This window comes from Gekko japonicus, unplaced genomic scaffold (genome assembly GCF_001447785.1).
Source record: "Gekko japonicus isolate JY-2015 unplaced genomic scaffold, Gekko_japonicus_V1.1 scaffold1031, whole genome shotgun sequence".
Taxonomy (NCBI): Eukaryota; Metazoa; Chordata; class Lepidosauria; order Squamata; family Gekkonidae; genus Gekko; species Gekko japonicus.
The window spans coordinates 289,426-304,184 of record NW_015177041.1 but is presented as its reverse complement, the minus strand read 5'-3'; the positions used below and the strand labels follow the sequence as shown (position 1 = coordinate 304,184).

Genomic DNA, 14,759 nt, shown 5'->3' with positions numbered 1-14,759 from the left:
CAGTGGCTCTCCCGCCCCCGCCCCCGCCCCGCACTCACGAGTCCATGCTCCGCGCGGTCCCGATCAGAGACTCCATGCCGCTGGGGCAGAGGAGGCGGATCTCCAGGTTGCCCCGGCGAGGATGGGTGATGCTGACCGTCACGGCCACGTGCTCCAGGGTCCTCATCCCTGACAGCTCCAGGTCGGCTTCCGTGACTGGGGAGGAAGCACAGGAGGACAGAGTAGCCGCAGGGTGCCCGGGCGTGACCACAGGGCATCCCGTGACCTGCCCGGGCGACCCCAGCACACGGCTTGCCTCTGCGCAGGGACCCTCCTGGCTGGCAAGGCCGCTCCAGCTGGGGTCTGCTCTGAGGCAAGCCCTCCTTCTCTTCTCTTCCTTTCCCCAAGCCCCCTTGCAGGAACCCACCACTCCCTTCTGCCTCGGAGGGGGGTGAAAAGGGCCGAGGGGCACCTGGTGCCATCAGCAAGCTGCCTGCCGTCCCCCGGGAACCCCCTCCTGCTAGCCCCCCCCCCGGCTTTCTGGCCAGGCATCATCCCCTTCTGGCCAGGCATCATCCCCTTCTGGCCAGGCATCATCCCCGCAGGGGATCTGTCAAGGATGAGCGAGTGGGCGTCAACATGGCAAATGGGGTTCAATGTGGCCAAGTGCAAGGTGATGCACATTGGAGCCAAAAATCCTAAATATAAATACACATTGATGGGGTCTGAACTGGCAGAGACTGAGCAAGAGAGAGATCTTGGAGTTGTAGTGGATAACTCACTGAAAATGTCGAGACAGTGTGTGACTGCAATAAAGAAGGCCAATGCTATGCTGGGGATTATTAGGAAGGGTATTGAAAACAGATCAGCCAATATAATAATGCCCCTATATAAATCAATGGTAAGACCTCATTTGGAATACTGTGTGCAATTCTGGTCACCACACCTTAAAAAGGATATTATAGCTTTGGAAAAAGTGCAGAAAAGGGCAACTCGAATGATAAAAGGGTTGGAACACTTTCCCTATGAGGAAAGGTTAAAGCGCTTAGGGCTCTTTAGCTTGGAGAAAAGACGACTAAGGGGTGACATGATCGAGGTTTATAAGATTATGCATGGGAAAGAGCAGGTAAAGAAAGAGGTACTTTTCTCCCTTTCTCACAATACAAGAACTCGTGGGCACTCCATGAAACTGCAGAGCGGTCGGGTTAGAACGGATAAAAGGAAGTACTTCTTCACCCAAAGAGTGATTAACACATGGAATTCACTGCCACAGGAAGTGGTGGCGGCTACAAGCATGGACGGCTTCAAAAGGGAATTAGATAAGCATATGGAGCAGAGGTCCATCAGTGGCTATTAGCCACAAGGTATAGCTAGGGGCTCTGGGGCAAGTGATGCTCTGTCTTCTTGGTGCTTGGGGGGGGGGTCAACAGTGGGAGGGCTTCTAATGTCCTGGCCCCACTGCTGGACCTCCTGATGGCACTGGTATTTCTGGCCACTGTGTGACACAGAGTGTTGGACTGGATGGGCCTTTGGCCTGATCCAACATTGGCGTCTCTTATGTTCTTATGTTCTTATCCCCCAGCCCCCGTGAAAGGGTTAATCCCCGCCCCCCCTCTCCTGAGGCGGCTCCTGGCCCCGGCCTGGCCTGCCTCTCCGGCATCCGGCAGCGTCTCTGGCATTTCCCAGCCACCATCTTGCCTGTGCTTGCCCAGTTTGCTCACAAGAACTCCTTTTAGGGGAAACATCAGAGAGGGCCTGAACTTCCTTCCAAGTCCCTGGGAATTTTATGGCTCTTCCAAGGGCTGGGAACAGGGGGAGAGGAGGGGGGGAGAGGAGGGGGGGGGGGAGAGGAGGGGGAGGGGGAGGGAGAAGGACCCCCCCGCCACCGCACACGTGCCAGGGTGACACCGCTTCTTGCAACACACCTGGCGGGCCCTGCCACCCCCCCCTAGGGGGTGGTGGCCCTGCACTGCTGGAAGGGGGGGGCACTCCCTGCCGGACACCCCTCCCCCGGCTCCCTCAGCCTCTCCTCCTGCCCAGGTTGGGTCCCCCGGCTCCAAAGGGCCTCGGCCCTCCCCCCGCTCCCTCTAGGGCTGCGCAGGCAGAAGGGGGGGCAGAGAAGTCGAAGGCTCAGATCCCCCCCCACACACACAGGGTCTCGGTGGGCCCAGCAGAACTGCAAAGGGGGGGGGGGTCATCAAAAGTCCTCTGGAGCACAACAAAGACAGACAGACCCAAACAGCCTCGAAGCCCAGAGGCTGCCAGGGGAGGAGGGGAGGAGGGGAGGGGAGCGGGGGCGGGGCGGCGGCGGCCTTCTTTGTGTGGCCAAGACAGGAGCAGCAGCATTGCCTAAAATGGGCAGAAGGAGCTGCCGGTCTGGGCGGCTGCCACCCATCCCGGCGGGCCTCGGTCCTGGCGGGGCCTGAGGGAGGGAGCCGCCGTTCTGTCCCGTCCTCCTCCTCCTCCTGGACAGGACAGCGTGGGGAATGGCTGGGGAGGGGAGAGCTGGCACCAAAGCTCTAGCCCCCTTTCTCCACTGCCACCCCGGGCACACGCTAACTAACACGGCTTCTTGGCACAGCCCCCCTTCCCTGCAATCCGAGCCTCGCCTGGCTCTTGGCCCCCCCCTTGCTCCCCCAGCCTCACCTCCACTAGTGGCCAACCTGCTGTTGTTCCCCTGCTCTTCCCCACCCCCCTCTCATGGCCGCTGGGGCCCCAAGGAACTCTGGGAACCGTAGTCCCTGTGGGAGGCCATTCTCTCCCGGGGAGCCCCAGCCCCTCCACAGGATGGAACCCGGCCTAGGTGAACTCCAGGGGTCCCCACAGGAGCTCACGACAGCTCAGCCTATTTAGCTTTCGAACCGAGGCCCACTGTGAGGAACAGCCCCCCCCGCCCCCGGAAGCTGCCCCTACCGTTCCAGGTGACTCCCAGCCGCTGGGGCTCCAAGGGGATGGCCTTGCTCTCCTTCAAGAGGGGGCTGACGTAGGAGGCCAAGTAGGGGACGGAGTCCCAGATCTGCCGGGGAGGAAGAAGAGGTCACACTGCCGGCAGCCTCCCCATTTTAAGCCTCCCCCCCCAAGCACTCAGCCCTGAACTCCTGGCCACACCCAGCACCCTCCGGCCTTCCTCCTGGACTCTGACGCCAGCCGGGCCCCCGAGAAGCAGCTGGGCAAGGGCGGTGGCGGCCCTCCAGACCACAGGCCTGGTCCCAATCCCGCCTCGGGGTGAGGGGCACCCAAATACGTCCCTCAACAGCAGCCGCTGGGGAGCGGGGCTAGGGGGTGGGAGAGAAACCTCAGACAAGGAAAACTCTCTGTGTGTGGATCTGTCCCCTTGAATTATTTGGAGCCAGCTAACTGCTGCTCCTTCCCAAGGTCAGAAAGGCTGAAGGGGGGGGGGCAAGATCCCGAGTCCCCCCCCCCCCGGAGACCTTCCCTTCCCCTCAGAGAGGAGGCTGCCATGCTCTCCTCTGGCACCCCCAGGGGACCCCACCCCGGGGGAGGGGGGGGCTCTGGCTGGCCTGGATAAGCCCGAGGGGGGGGGGGCTGAGCCCTACCTTGGCAGCATTCACCAGCCTCCAAGCGTTGAGCAGGCCAAAGCCGTGCTGGTGGCTGTGGCTCAGGCCGGCCTGGTTGGTGTCCCACTGGGCACGATGGTCCTCGTACTGCAAAGGAGGGAGGGAGGGGGGGGAGGGGGCATCACTGCTGCAGGCCGGCAGAGAGAACCGTCAGTCCGCAGCCCCCGCTCAGGCCCGGGTTCCCCTAAGTCGGAGTGGTGGAGGAAGAGGGGGGCTGCGGGGCTCACCTTGGTGGCCGTGAAGACGATGATGTGCTGGACGTCCCGCCAGGTGAGGCAGGGGCGCACCTGCAGCATGAGGGCGATCATGCCAGCCGCCAGAGGGGCTGCGGCGGAGGTGCCCGTGTGGCCCTCGGTGCACCCCGTCGTGCCCCGCTGCAAGTCCCAGTCGGTCGTTGCCTGCAAAGGGGAGAAGCCCTGGTCAGCCGGGGCAACGCGGACTCAACGCGGGGGCAACAAGGCCTCGGCTCCAGCCTCCCCCCCCCGGGCCAGAACTCATCCCAACTCTCTGGGCATGCTGAAGCCACACAGCCCCCCTTCTTGGAGCCGGGGGCGGACCTGCCAAGGAAGGCCAGATCCCACAGAGCCTCTTCCCCACCCCACCCCACCTAAGACGACCCGGAGCAGGAGAGATTGGCGAGCGGGGCGGCCCCTGAGGGACAGGAGCTTCACACGAAGTCAGGCACAAGCAGGGCTACTAGTTCAGGGGAGCCGGGGGGCTGGAGGACCCGCGGGCACCTGCCTGGGCGGCAAAGAGATGGCTGTAGCGCCCCACCCCCTGCGTCACACACGGCAGGCCCTCGAGGCGGGTGGGCTGCGCAGGGCCGCTTCCTTCTCACAGCCCACGGCCCAGCGGCTGAGCCACTCTGCCCTCCCTGCCCTCTCCTCGGGCAGAACTGGGACAGCTGCTGCTGCACTCAGAGGCAAGCCTTGGGGGGGGGGGCGGTGGCGGTGAACTCTGCTTTGGGGAATGGGGCCGGGAAAGCAGCAGGCCCCTCTCCCTTGAGGACAAGAACAAGCCGCCTGGACTCCCCCTTGCGCTCCGGGCCCTGCCTGCTCCATTCCTCTCCTGCGCAGGTGCAGGAACGAGGCGGGCCGGACTGCCTGGAGCACAACCCGGGAGCAGGAGTCTGCCAGCCTCTGGCGCCCTGTTCGTTGAGGGGGGAGACCCCCCCCAAGGACCTCCTGCTGCTGCTACCAGGACCACAGAACCTGTGGTTCTGAACAGTCTGGGAAATGGGACTTCTTTGCCTCCTCCAGGGCCATGGGGCACCCCCCTCCTCTCTGAGGCAGGGCTGGGCCACGTGGGATAGAGGGCCGGGACTCCCAGACCCCCCACGCCCCCTCCCTCCCTCTTTGAAATATGCCACCCGCCTGCTGAGCCAGGCGATGAAGAGACCCTGGACCCTGATCCCCCCTTTCACTTTTAAGTGTCTGATAAAAACTCTGCAGCCGTGTCTGCCTGGAAGACACATCTCTTGCGTTGGGGTATTTCCTGCTCTGGGGAGGAAGGGATTCTCTGGCCATCGGTGGGACTGGGCAAAAAAGAAAGAAAAAAGAAGACACACTGGGGGGGCTGCTCCTCCTCCTCCAGGGTAGAGAAGCGGAGGCCGTGGGTGTTCATGGCCTCAAGAGGGGGGGCCCAAAGGACCCCCCTTGCCACTGAAGAGAGCCAGGGTTTTTTCGGGGGGGGGGCGCTGAGCTTTTGAGAGCCCCAGCTCCCTTGGTCAGATACGACGGCGCTCCTGGAGGCGAGGCGAGCACACACACACCCCGCCCTCCAGCACGGCTGCCCTCTGGAATCCCGATCAAAGTCTGGCCCTGCTGGCACTTTCCTCGTGGCCCCTGGACTGGGTGGACTTTGGACCCTGCGCTCATGTTGCCTGGCTTGTAAAAAAGGGCAACGCCCCTTCCACCAGGCAGCCCCCCCCCCCCCCCCAGGACAGCCTTGGAAGCACATGGAGACGGAGGGGGGAAGTAAACAGAAATGTCAGGAGGCCGTTTCAGGTTGGGGGGAACCAGTCCTTCAGAAGGGGATCTGCCGGGGTCTCCTCACGCGGGGGGGGGGAGTCACAGGGGCAGGGAGAGGAAACTCGTGTGCAGGCTTCTGTGGACTGCCAAGCCCTTCCTCCCCAACCGAGACTTCACCGGAATTCGCTACCAGAGGATGTAGTGATGGCCACAGGAATAAACAGCATTAAAGGGGAATGAGATAGATTCATGGAGAATAAGTCCATCAGTGGCTACTAGCCATGGTGGCTGAGGGGAACCTCCACATTCGGAGGCACCAAACTTCCGGGAGGCAACATCAGAGGAAGGCCTCTGTTGTTGGCCCTCCAGAGGAACTGGTTGGCCACTGCATGAGAAGGGAGGCTGGACTGGATGGACCCTCCCTGGTCTGATCCCACAGGGCTCTCCTGACGCTCTTCCAACAAGATCAAAGGCCAAGTCAGAATGTAAGCAGGGAGGGTTGTGATGCAGCCAAAGCATCACCACAGCCTGCTGGATGAGCAGAAACCCCACCGGAAGGCTAGGGAAGCCAGGGGTCTGGAACGGCACGTGAGTGCCCCCCGACTGCCCCTCCCCACTTCCGAGGGAGGCCCAACTCACGATGCTCCTCATCAGCTTGTCCCCCCCGCTGAAGGTCACGGCCAGCATTGAGGCGCACTCCTCCGCGTAGAAGGGCATGTACCCCATCTCGTCCACTGCGCCTGGGGAGGAGAGAGAGGGGGGGGGGCTTGGCAGCACGGAGAACAGGCACACAAACCCCAGCCCATGAGTCCAGTCCTAGGGAGGGGGCTCCCCCCTCCCCGTTTTTTGTGGCCCAGGTTAGGTGGCAAGCCCCCTTTCCAACAGAACGTCAACTCCACCTTTCAGAAGTGCCGCTAGTAAAGTGGAGTTGCTTATTTTGGGGAGAGTCCACGGGATGTGATCAGCACGTGGCATCTTGGGGGATCTGTCCCACTGTCTCCTGCCTGGCCTTTGTATCCTGCACTGAGACAGTGGGAGCCGTGGCCCCAGGAGGCTCTGGCACATCAGCTTCCGCTCTTCTGGGCGGCCAGAATTTGGACCACTTGAATAAGCCCAAGCGCATTGTTGAAACAGAAGCATGTTTCAGTCAAGGCAAAAACAAATGAGTACCAATACTTGCAGCAAGAACAATCTGTCTAAGACCTGCCATGTTCACGGTCTATATAAGACCATCTAAGAACCCTGCTGGATCAGAGCAGTGGCCTACCAGCAGCAGGGCTAGAAGCCAAGGCCTTCCTCTAATGTTAAGAATTTGTAAGAAGAGCCCTGCTGGGCCAGACCAGGGAGGGTCCCTCTAGTCCAGCCTCCTGTCTCAAATAGCGGCCAACCGGTTCCTCTGGAGGGCCAACAACAGGGCATAGAGGCCGAGGCCTTCCCCCGATGTTGCCTCCTGGCTCTGGGATTCAGGGGCTGACCACCTCTGAACATGGAAATTCTGCTTTAGTCGTGGCCGGTAGCCACTGATAGACCTCTCCCTCCTCCCCGTGGACTCATCGGTTGTAAGAGCCGTGCAGTGGGATCCGACCCACATCCTGCTTCCAACAGCAGCAAGTCAAATCTCACAGGGAAAGCCACAGGCAAGGCCTTGTTTAAGCGTGTCAGAACATGAGAGACGCCGTGTTGGACCAGACCAGTGGCCCACCCAGCTCAACACTCTGTGTCACACAACACTGCCTCTCAAAACTGCACTTTGGGCCACAGACTCAGTCACTGCAGACTGAGGCAAGGAGCCCTGGAGAGATGGAAGCAGGCTGGCCTGGCATGGGTGGCTGGCTACTGGGCAGAGAAGCCCCGCCTGCCCGCTCTCAAGCGGTCTCAGTGCCACAGGGTGACGGCAGGAGAGTCAAACTGAAGAGCTGGAAAGCTGCACCGCTGAGGCCTGCCCTGCAGGAGGGCTTCTGGATCCCGTCTAGGAGCACAATTTCCGCTCTCTCATACACACACATGCAGAAACCTTCCACCTCAGCAAATACACGGGGTGCCCCCAGGTGCCCCTACGGGCTTACCAATGGTGACGGTGTAGATGGAGTTGGCGTAGCCGTCGTAGTTGCAGTTGTCGTTGTGCTGCCCTCCATTGCCACTGGCCACCACAAAAATGCTGCCAAACCCCCGCCGGCCAGCAATCACGCCATGCTGCAAGGCAGCCTGCAGCAGAGGACAGACAAGCGGCTTCCTGAGGAGGAGGAGGAGGGCTTCCTCGTGCCGGGGAATGGGACAGGCGCTCCCCACCACAGATGCACACACAGAGCAGCCAGGGCACCCTGCTGCTGAGGGGCGCTGGGGCTCAAAGCCGCTCTCCCCTCGCCTTGCACCGGACCAGCTGGGTGGGTTTGGAACATTCGCACGGGCAACCTCAGGAATGGCAGCAACCCTGCCCCAGGAGGCCACACGTCCAAGCTGCACCGCTGCCATTCTGCCCTCCCAGAAGGACGTGAAGCCACAGCAAAACAACCGGACTCCTCCCTACCTTTCCCAGCTGGTGAGGCCCATCCACGGTTTTGCCATCGTCATCTGGACCCCAGCTGTGCAGGGAGACACCCCAAAGCAGTGCTTAGGAGCACACGTGGGCAAATGTGTTCCAGAGCTCCGAGGGGCTGAGAGGGAGGGTCCGGACACACCAGCCCCTGGGGACTTATGGCCATGTAAGGATGACAAGCTCGGTGCCTGTGCTGTGGTGACCCCAAGCCCAGCGAGACTGACAGGCGGTCAGGAAGTCACCCTGCCACGCTGACTTCTGGGCCAGGGCTTGTCCCCCCCGCAGCGCCCAGGCACTGACCTGCAGCTGTAGATGTCGTTGATCTGATAGTGCTTGTTGAAAGCGATCGCCTCCATGCTGTCCGTCAGTGGCCCATCCAGAACCCGGATCCCTGCACGGCCAATGACACGGAGGGGTTTGGAGGGCCCCCCAAAGCCGGGCACACACACAAGCCAAGGCCCCCCCCCCTCACCCAGCTGGGCGTGTCCCGAGGCAGCCCGACGCAAAAGGAGCTGCTTTCGGCAAGCGCTCTTCCCTCCTCTCTGCCTGCTCCGCGGAGGGGAGGGGAGCGGCCTGCCTCGCTGGCTTGTGAGACCCAAACCCACAGGGGCCGGAGAGCTCTCAGTACATGCGAAGCACTGCGGGGGGTCAGAGGGAAAGTGGGGCTGGCAGGGGCTTCCCAGACTCCACGGTCTCGGCCTGGGACCCAGGTCCCTTAAGGACTGCCTTCTCCCCCCGGGACCCACCGGCTCACTCCGGTCATCCTCGGAGGCCCCGCTTCACTCAGCCCCCTCCCCCGACAGCTGAGGCTTGAACCCCAGGAAGGGCCTTCTCCACTGCGCACCGAGACCCCGGAATCCCCCCCCCCGGGGAGATCTGTCTGTCTGTCTCCCTCTATTGGTGTCTTTGGCCCATGACATCTGGCAGAGCCATTCGTGGTCCTCCTCCCTGGTTCCGGTATTGTCTGTTTATGCGTTTCTCCTGCATTATTTTATAATGGTTAAAGGCTGTTTTTAACTGTCTGTTTTTTTATGTTCGCTGCCCTGGGGGGCCCTGACTGGGCGGAAAGGCAGCATGAAAATGGTTCAAATAAATAAAACAAATGAAATCTTGCGGAGGGGAGGGGCTGGCTGCCCTCAGCCACACAGATGCAGGGCAGGTGTTCCTGCGAGGCTCAGCCTGGAATGGCCCCGCCTGAGCCTCCCCTCCCCCCCCACTGGCCGGAGGCTGCTCCTCCGCCACACTCCTGCCCGAAGGACCCCCAAAGATGCCTCAAGGACCTGTTAGCCAATGAGCGGCTCTGCTGAGTGGGGAAAAACAGGCCGGGGGGGGGGGGCTTTGGGCAGCCTCCGTGGAAAACAGGATGCTGCGCAGGAGAGTCCGATCCAGCACAATTCTTATGTTCCAAGAAATTAATCTATAATCGCCAGGAGACACTGACTCTCTTCCATTGGGTGGCTGGCTCTTTTTGTAATTCCAGGCCTCCCCCCCTCTGGGAGAGTTTCTGCAGCAAAACTAGCCAGACAGAGCCCCCCCCCCCACCCGCAATCACCCTTTCTGACAATGACTCAAGGAGCCGCCACTTGGCCAGGGCGGCTGAGGCAGGCAGCGAGCCAGCAAGGGCTTCGGCAGGCACGGGACCCTCGCCGGCAGCCGGTCCCTGGCAGGAGTAGCAGCAGCAGCAGCATCCCCCCCCCAAGCCTCCCCTTAGCTGGGGCAGGAGGGCCCCCAGGCCATCCCGGCAGCCTGCCTCTTCTCTCACGCGCAGGAGGGGCAGCCTCTGTCGTGAACACTTTGTGCAGCTCCCAAGCAGTGCTCCCTCTAGGCTGTGCAGTCCTGTGAGCAAAAATTCTACTTTGTGAACTGCTGGGGTTAAGGTTGTGAGCGAGCGATTGAGCTACTGCGTGAATTAGTTTGCTCTGGAGTCCTCCTTCCTGAGCTAAGGCAAAAATATGTGAGCCAGAAGCTAGAAAGCTGTGAGCTAGCTCACACTAACTCAGCTTAGAGGGAACACTGTTCCCATGAAGCACGGATCCTTCCTTCACCTGTATCACAACAGCACAGGAGCAGAGCTACCCGCAGCGAACCGCCTTGCATTATTCCCGAGCTGAAAAGGCACCCCAAGGACCGAAGCCGCACCGCTCCCTATGGGCAGAAGGCGCCCTCTGCTGTGCAAAGTGGCAACTGCAGCCTAGCAGCCTCAAAGAAGTGGGACGGGGCGGACACACCCCAAAACTCCTGACCTAGACTATTCTGTGGCCAGTGGCAGGCACGGAGCCCACTGACAGACGGCTGCTCTGGGAATTCCAGAAGCGCTGTACCTCTGCAAGGCGAACTGGCTCCTGTGTCAAGGAAGGAGATGACCATTTGGCAGCATGCCCGATGCGCCGTCAAAAAAGGTCCCGCTCTGCTTCTAGCACGTGCCAAGGTCCTGCAAGGCCACAGGAAACCTGCGTGCACCCTCACGGTCGTGGCACAATGGCTGCTTCCGCCACACTCCACAGGGGACCACACAGGCAAGAACGTGGCAGTGGTTCTCAGGTACAACCCGCCAACCAACACTGAGCAAAGGGGCAGCATCCTGGCCTAGACTATTCTGTGGCCAGTGGCAAGGCAGCAGCTCCTGACTAGGTAGAGCTTTCATGGATAAAGTTTGGAGGAAAACAGCAGAGTTCAGAAGCTGTAAAATGCAATACATCCAGTGTGAAATGTAATTATCTGAACTTCCAGTCTACCCCAGAAATTGTCCCTTCCATCTTTAATGAGATTTTCCCTTTTACATTTCACACTGAACTTTCTGCATCTTATGGCCCCTGGAGCCCCCCTTTTTTGCCCTCCTGCCTAAAATGACAGCACAGCCATGACATACGTAATGGGTAGCCAATCCAGTCCCTGCCTGACCCTGTAAGGATGCTATAAATGCACTGAATAATAAAAATGCCCAGTGGCTGGGCACACAAGCTCACCAGGCATGGGTCAAGGAGAAATAAGGACAGGAGGCGACTCCCTAAGGCGGAGCAGCCCCAAGCAAGGACGCAAGACAGGAGAGAACGAGGCCTGTTTTGGACTGAAAGGTGAGGGGACGCTCTGCACAGGAGTCGGGTGTCTGTTCCAAGGGAAAACAGAGTCTGCAGAACGGTGTTAAGGCTCCAGGGAAGAGAACTCCGGTCGGAGTCCATCCACTGCATCCCGACCCCCTCAGGTCCCCTGGATGCCAGAGACTTTCCTGTCCTGAATGTTTTTGTTTTGGCAATCACGCAATGCAAAGCGTGGCAAGCGTAAATGGGGCTGCCCTTGTTGCAAATTCGGAGGCTGCAGCTAGTGCAGAATGCCGTGGCCAGGCTTTTGATGGGTCTTCCCAAATGGGAGCACATCCAGCCTGTGCTGAAGAAGCTGCACTGGCTGCCAATAGCATACTGAATTACCTTTAAAGCCCTAAATGGCCAGGGTCCGACATACCGGAGGGACCGCCTTTCCACAGAGAGCACTGAGGTTGGGGTCCCAGAACCGACTGACCCGGATTCCAGGCCCCAAGGATGCCAGGCTCGCCACCACTAGGGCAGGGCTTTTTCAGTGGTGGCTCCGTACTGGTGGAATGAGCTCCCGGAGGAGATCAGGGCCCTGCGGGATCTTGTGCAGTTCCGCAGGGCCTGCAAAATGGAGCTCTTCCACCAGGCTTTCAACTAGGAGCCGCCCCCACTGTTACCAACGAGCCGGCCCGCAGTTCTAACATCTGGCCTCCACCACTGGGCTCAGGAAGACCACTGAGTGGCAAACTGTTCGGCTGCAAGGTATTTCCAGCATGCCATCTTATGTGCCCAATGGACCAGCACTAGCACCTTATGAGTCTATGGTTTTACTGTATTTGAAATTTAAAATTGATTTTATGTGAACTGAATGGTCATTTATAGATATGTAAGCTGCCCTGAGCCTGCTTGCAGGGAGGGCGGGGTATAAATACGAATGAATAAATAAATAAATACATCTGCAAAAACCACTTAAAACTTGCACGTGCAGCACGCAATTCTCCTTTCTCCTCCCTCATCTGCTCCCCTGTAATGAATGAACAATGTGCCATCCAGTGGCAAGTGACTCGTGGCCACCCCGTCCACCGGGGCAGGAGGCAGGCAGAGGTGGCTTCCACGGCACAGCAACCCGTGTCTTCCTCGCTGGCCTCCCATCCAAGTACCAACCGGAGCCAACTCTGCTTAGCTTCCCAGCCCTGGCAAGCCTGGGCTAAGCAGGGCTATTTGGGCTGATGCTTTTCCATCAGATCCTGAATTTGGTACAATTGCATGAGAAGAAGTGGGCCATGAAAGTTTATGCAGGTTAGTCCTTAAGCCACCGCAAGACACCTCTCCCCTTCTGCTGCAACAGGCCGAAGCGGCTCTCCCTCTGGAACCCAGCGGCTACCCTTTTCCCCTCTTGACGTCATGTACTGAGCTGCTGCGTATCCAACAGTCTGCTGAGCTGTGCGTATCCAACAGTGTTCACGCTGGGAGCCCCTTCGCAAGCAGCCAAGGGGGAGGGGGGGGGTTCTCTCCGGGGTACCTGCAATCCGGCTCCCGTAGGCAACTCCCACGGCACAGAAGCTGTTGTTGGAGACGGCTGCGATTTCTCCGGCACATCGGGTCCCATGGTGGTTCCCGTTCTCCTCATCGGGGTGGGGCATGGGATCAGGGTCATTGGAATTCAAGTCGTAGCTGCCTTCGGGGCTCTGGAAAAGACCAGGCCCAGAGCTGAACACTCTGGAGGAAAGTGGGACGCCACCCCCCACCCCCCAAAAAAGCTCAAACACATTAGGGAGCAAACACACAAGGACAGCAGAAGCAACATTTGAAATTGCTGCAGCCTGGGAACACAAGAGGACCAGTGGCAAACTGGAAGAAGCTCCCCAACCCCGGCCAGTCGGCTGGCCGGGCTTCTTGGCTCAGGGAGGGGCTGGGTGAGCAGCAGAAGCAACTTCTCGGAGTCCCCTGGGGCTGCTGCAACAAGCAAGTTCCAGCAGGACCGTGAGAGCTGCCAAGCAGAGCCTGCCGGGGCTCCACCCCCAGCCTGGAAACAACCCGGCTTCCTGGTACGCCTCTTCCCATGTAGACGGTTTCCCAGCGGCAGCTTGCAAGGCCAAGAGAGGCCTCCAGAGGTCCGGGGCGGGCACTGTTTGTTGCCAGGGCTTGTCAGTCACTGCTGCAGGGCTTGGGCGCCCACAGACCAGAATCAAGGCCAGAACAGGGCCCTTCCGCCCCAGGGCAGCCTGCAAAGCAGCAGCAGCAGCAGCAGCAGGAGGACTTCCTTGTCGTTGCCGTTTACGGGGAGTGGGATCATCACCCTGCCTGCCACAGCCTTTAGAGCCGCTCCTGCTGCCCAACAGAGGACGTCCCTGGGCTTTGCCTCTACGTCCTGCCACCGGGAGGGGCTCTTTCAACCCAAACACGGCCCTTTGGGGGATGGCATCTTCCGTCGGCTCCAGGGCTTGGGGGCTGGTCTTGCCTACCACCCTGCAAGAGGGTTTTCTTCCGCTAAAGCCTTCCGGGAGTGGGGAGGGCACGAGGGAAGCGCTTCCCGGCATGGAACCCAACAAAGCCCCTGCCTTCGGAGCAGGAGCAGCAGCAGGACTTCCTTGTCGTTGCCGGGGGAGCGGGATCATCACCCTGCCCGCCACGGCCTTTAGAGAAGCTCCTGCTGCCTGACAGAGGACATCCCTGGGCTCTTTCAACCCAACCATGGTCCTTTGGGGGATGGCATCTTCCGTCCGCTCCAGGGCTTGGGGGCTGATCTTGCCTACCACCCTGCAAGTGGGGAGGGCATGAGGGAAGCGCTTCCCAGCATGGAACCCAACAAAGCCCCTGCCTTCAGCGCCCTCCCCGCTTGGCCTGATGAGCCCCACTGTGCAGACCGGGCTGGACGGGCCGCTTCTGTTGGCCACCTGCAAGGACTCTGCAGAAGAGCAGGGTTCTGGACCCTGGGGGGGGGGGGCTTCTCACTCTCGAGCCGGGCTCCCTTTGCATTCTGGGTGCAGCCCACCCTCTCCCGGTGCCTGAGCCCCCTCCGCCTCCAGCCCCCGCAAGAGCGCTGCCAGGGGCTACTCACGTAGTTGGGCTGGATGTCCTTAACCGTGTGCTCCACGCCATCGTCCACCACCACCACCGTCACCCCCTGGCCGGTCACGTTTCTCTCCCACACGCCGGTCACGTTGATGTCCATCCCCGGACTCTTGCGGTTGCTCTAAAGACAAGGTGGGCGGAGGGCGCAGTTGGGGTGGCACAGGGAGAGCCTGCCAGCCTGCCTGCCTGCCCGGGGACTGGGCACAGAGGCTTTGCTCTTGCTGGCGCCGGGCCCTCTCTCTCCCCTGCGGGGGGGGGCGGCCAGCAAGGGCCCCTCCTGCTCCTGCTCCGGCCTCTCCCCGCCCCACGAGCCATGCCCCACTCACCAGGTGCCACTGCTGGGGGAACTTGGGGTCGTTGAAGTGGAGGCTGCGCTTGGAGCGCTTGAGGAGCCGCTGCCGGGCGTGCCACCGGAGGCCGTCGTGCCGGGCGAAGGCGGCTTCCGCCCGCCGCTGGGCCTCCTCCGGGCCCGCCTCGCCGGGGCCTCCCGAGGGCCGGTAGGCGAGGAGGTAGTGGCCCCGCAGCTCCCCGACGCGGCCCGCGTTCACCAGGCCGGCCGCCCGGGCCAGCGCCTCCGCCTGCCTGTCCAGCG

General features: G+C 60.9%; 1 protein-coding gene across 1 annotated transcript in view; it reads right to left on the bottom strand.

Annotated features, from left to right (window-relative positions):
* PCSK7 (proprotein convertase subtilisin/kexin type 7) overlaps positions 1-14,759 on the bottom strand; it is a 19,067-nt gene that overhangs the window by 2,888 nt on the left and 1,420 nt on the right. Inside the window, exons 2-12 of the mRNA XM_015428043.1 lie at positions 14,494-14,749; positions 14,154-14,288; positions 12,615-12,780; positions 8,364-8,454; positions 8,055-8,109; positions 7,594-7,732; positions 6,167-6,267; positions 3,785-3,955; positions 3,537-3,644; positions 2,893-2,995; positions 39-195 (exon numbers count right to left, since the gene is read on the bottom strand). Coding sequence (XP_015283529.1) covers positions 39-195; positions 2,893-2,995; positions 3,537-3,644; positions 3,785-3,955; positions 6,167-6,267; positions 7,594-7,732; positions 8,055-8,109; positions 8,364-8,454; positions 12,615-12,780; positions 14,154-14,288; positions 14,494-14,749 — 1,482 coding nt within the window. The remainder of the gene's footprint in view (positions 1-38; positions 196-2,892; positions 2,996-3,536; positions 3,645-3,784; positions 3,956-6,166; positions 6,268-7,593; positions 7,733-8,054; positions 8,110-8,363; positions 8,455-12,614; positions 12,781-14,153; positions 14,289-14,493; positions 14,750-14,759) is intronic.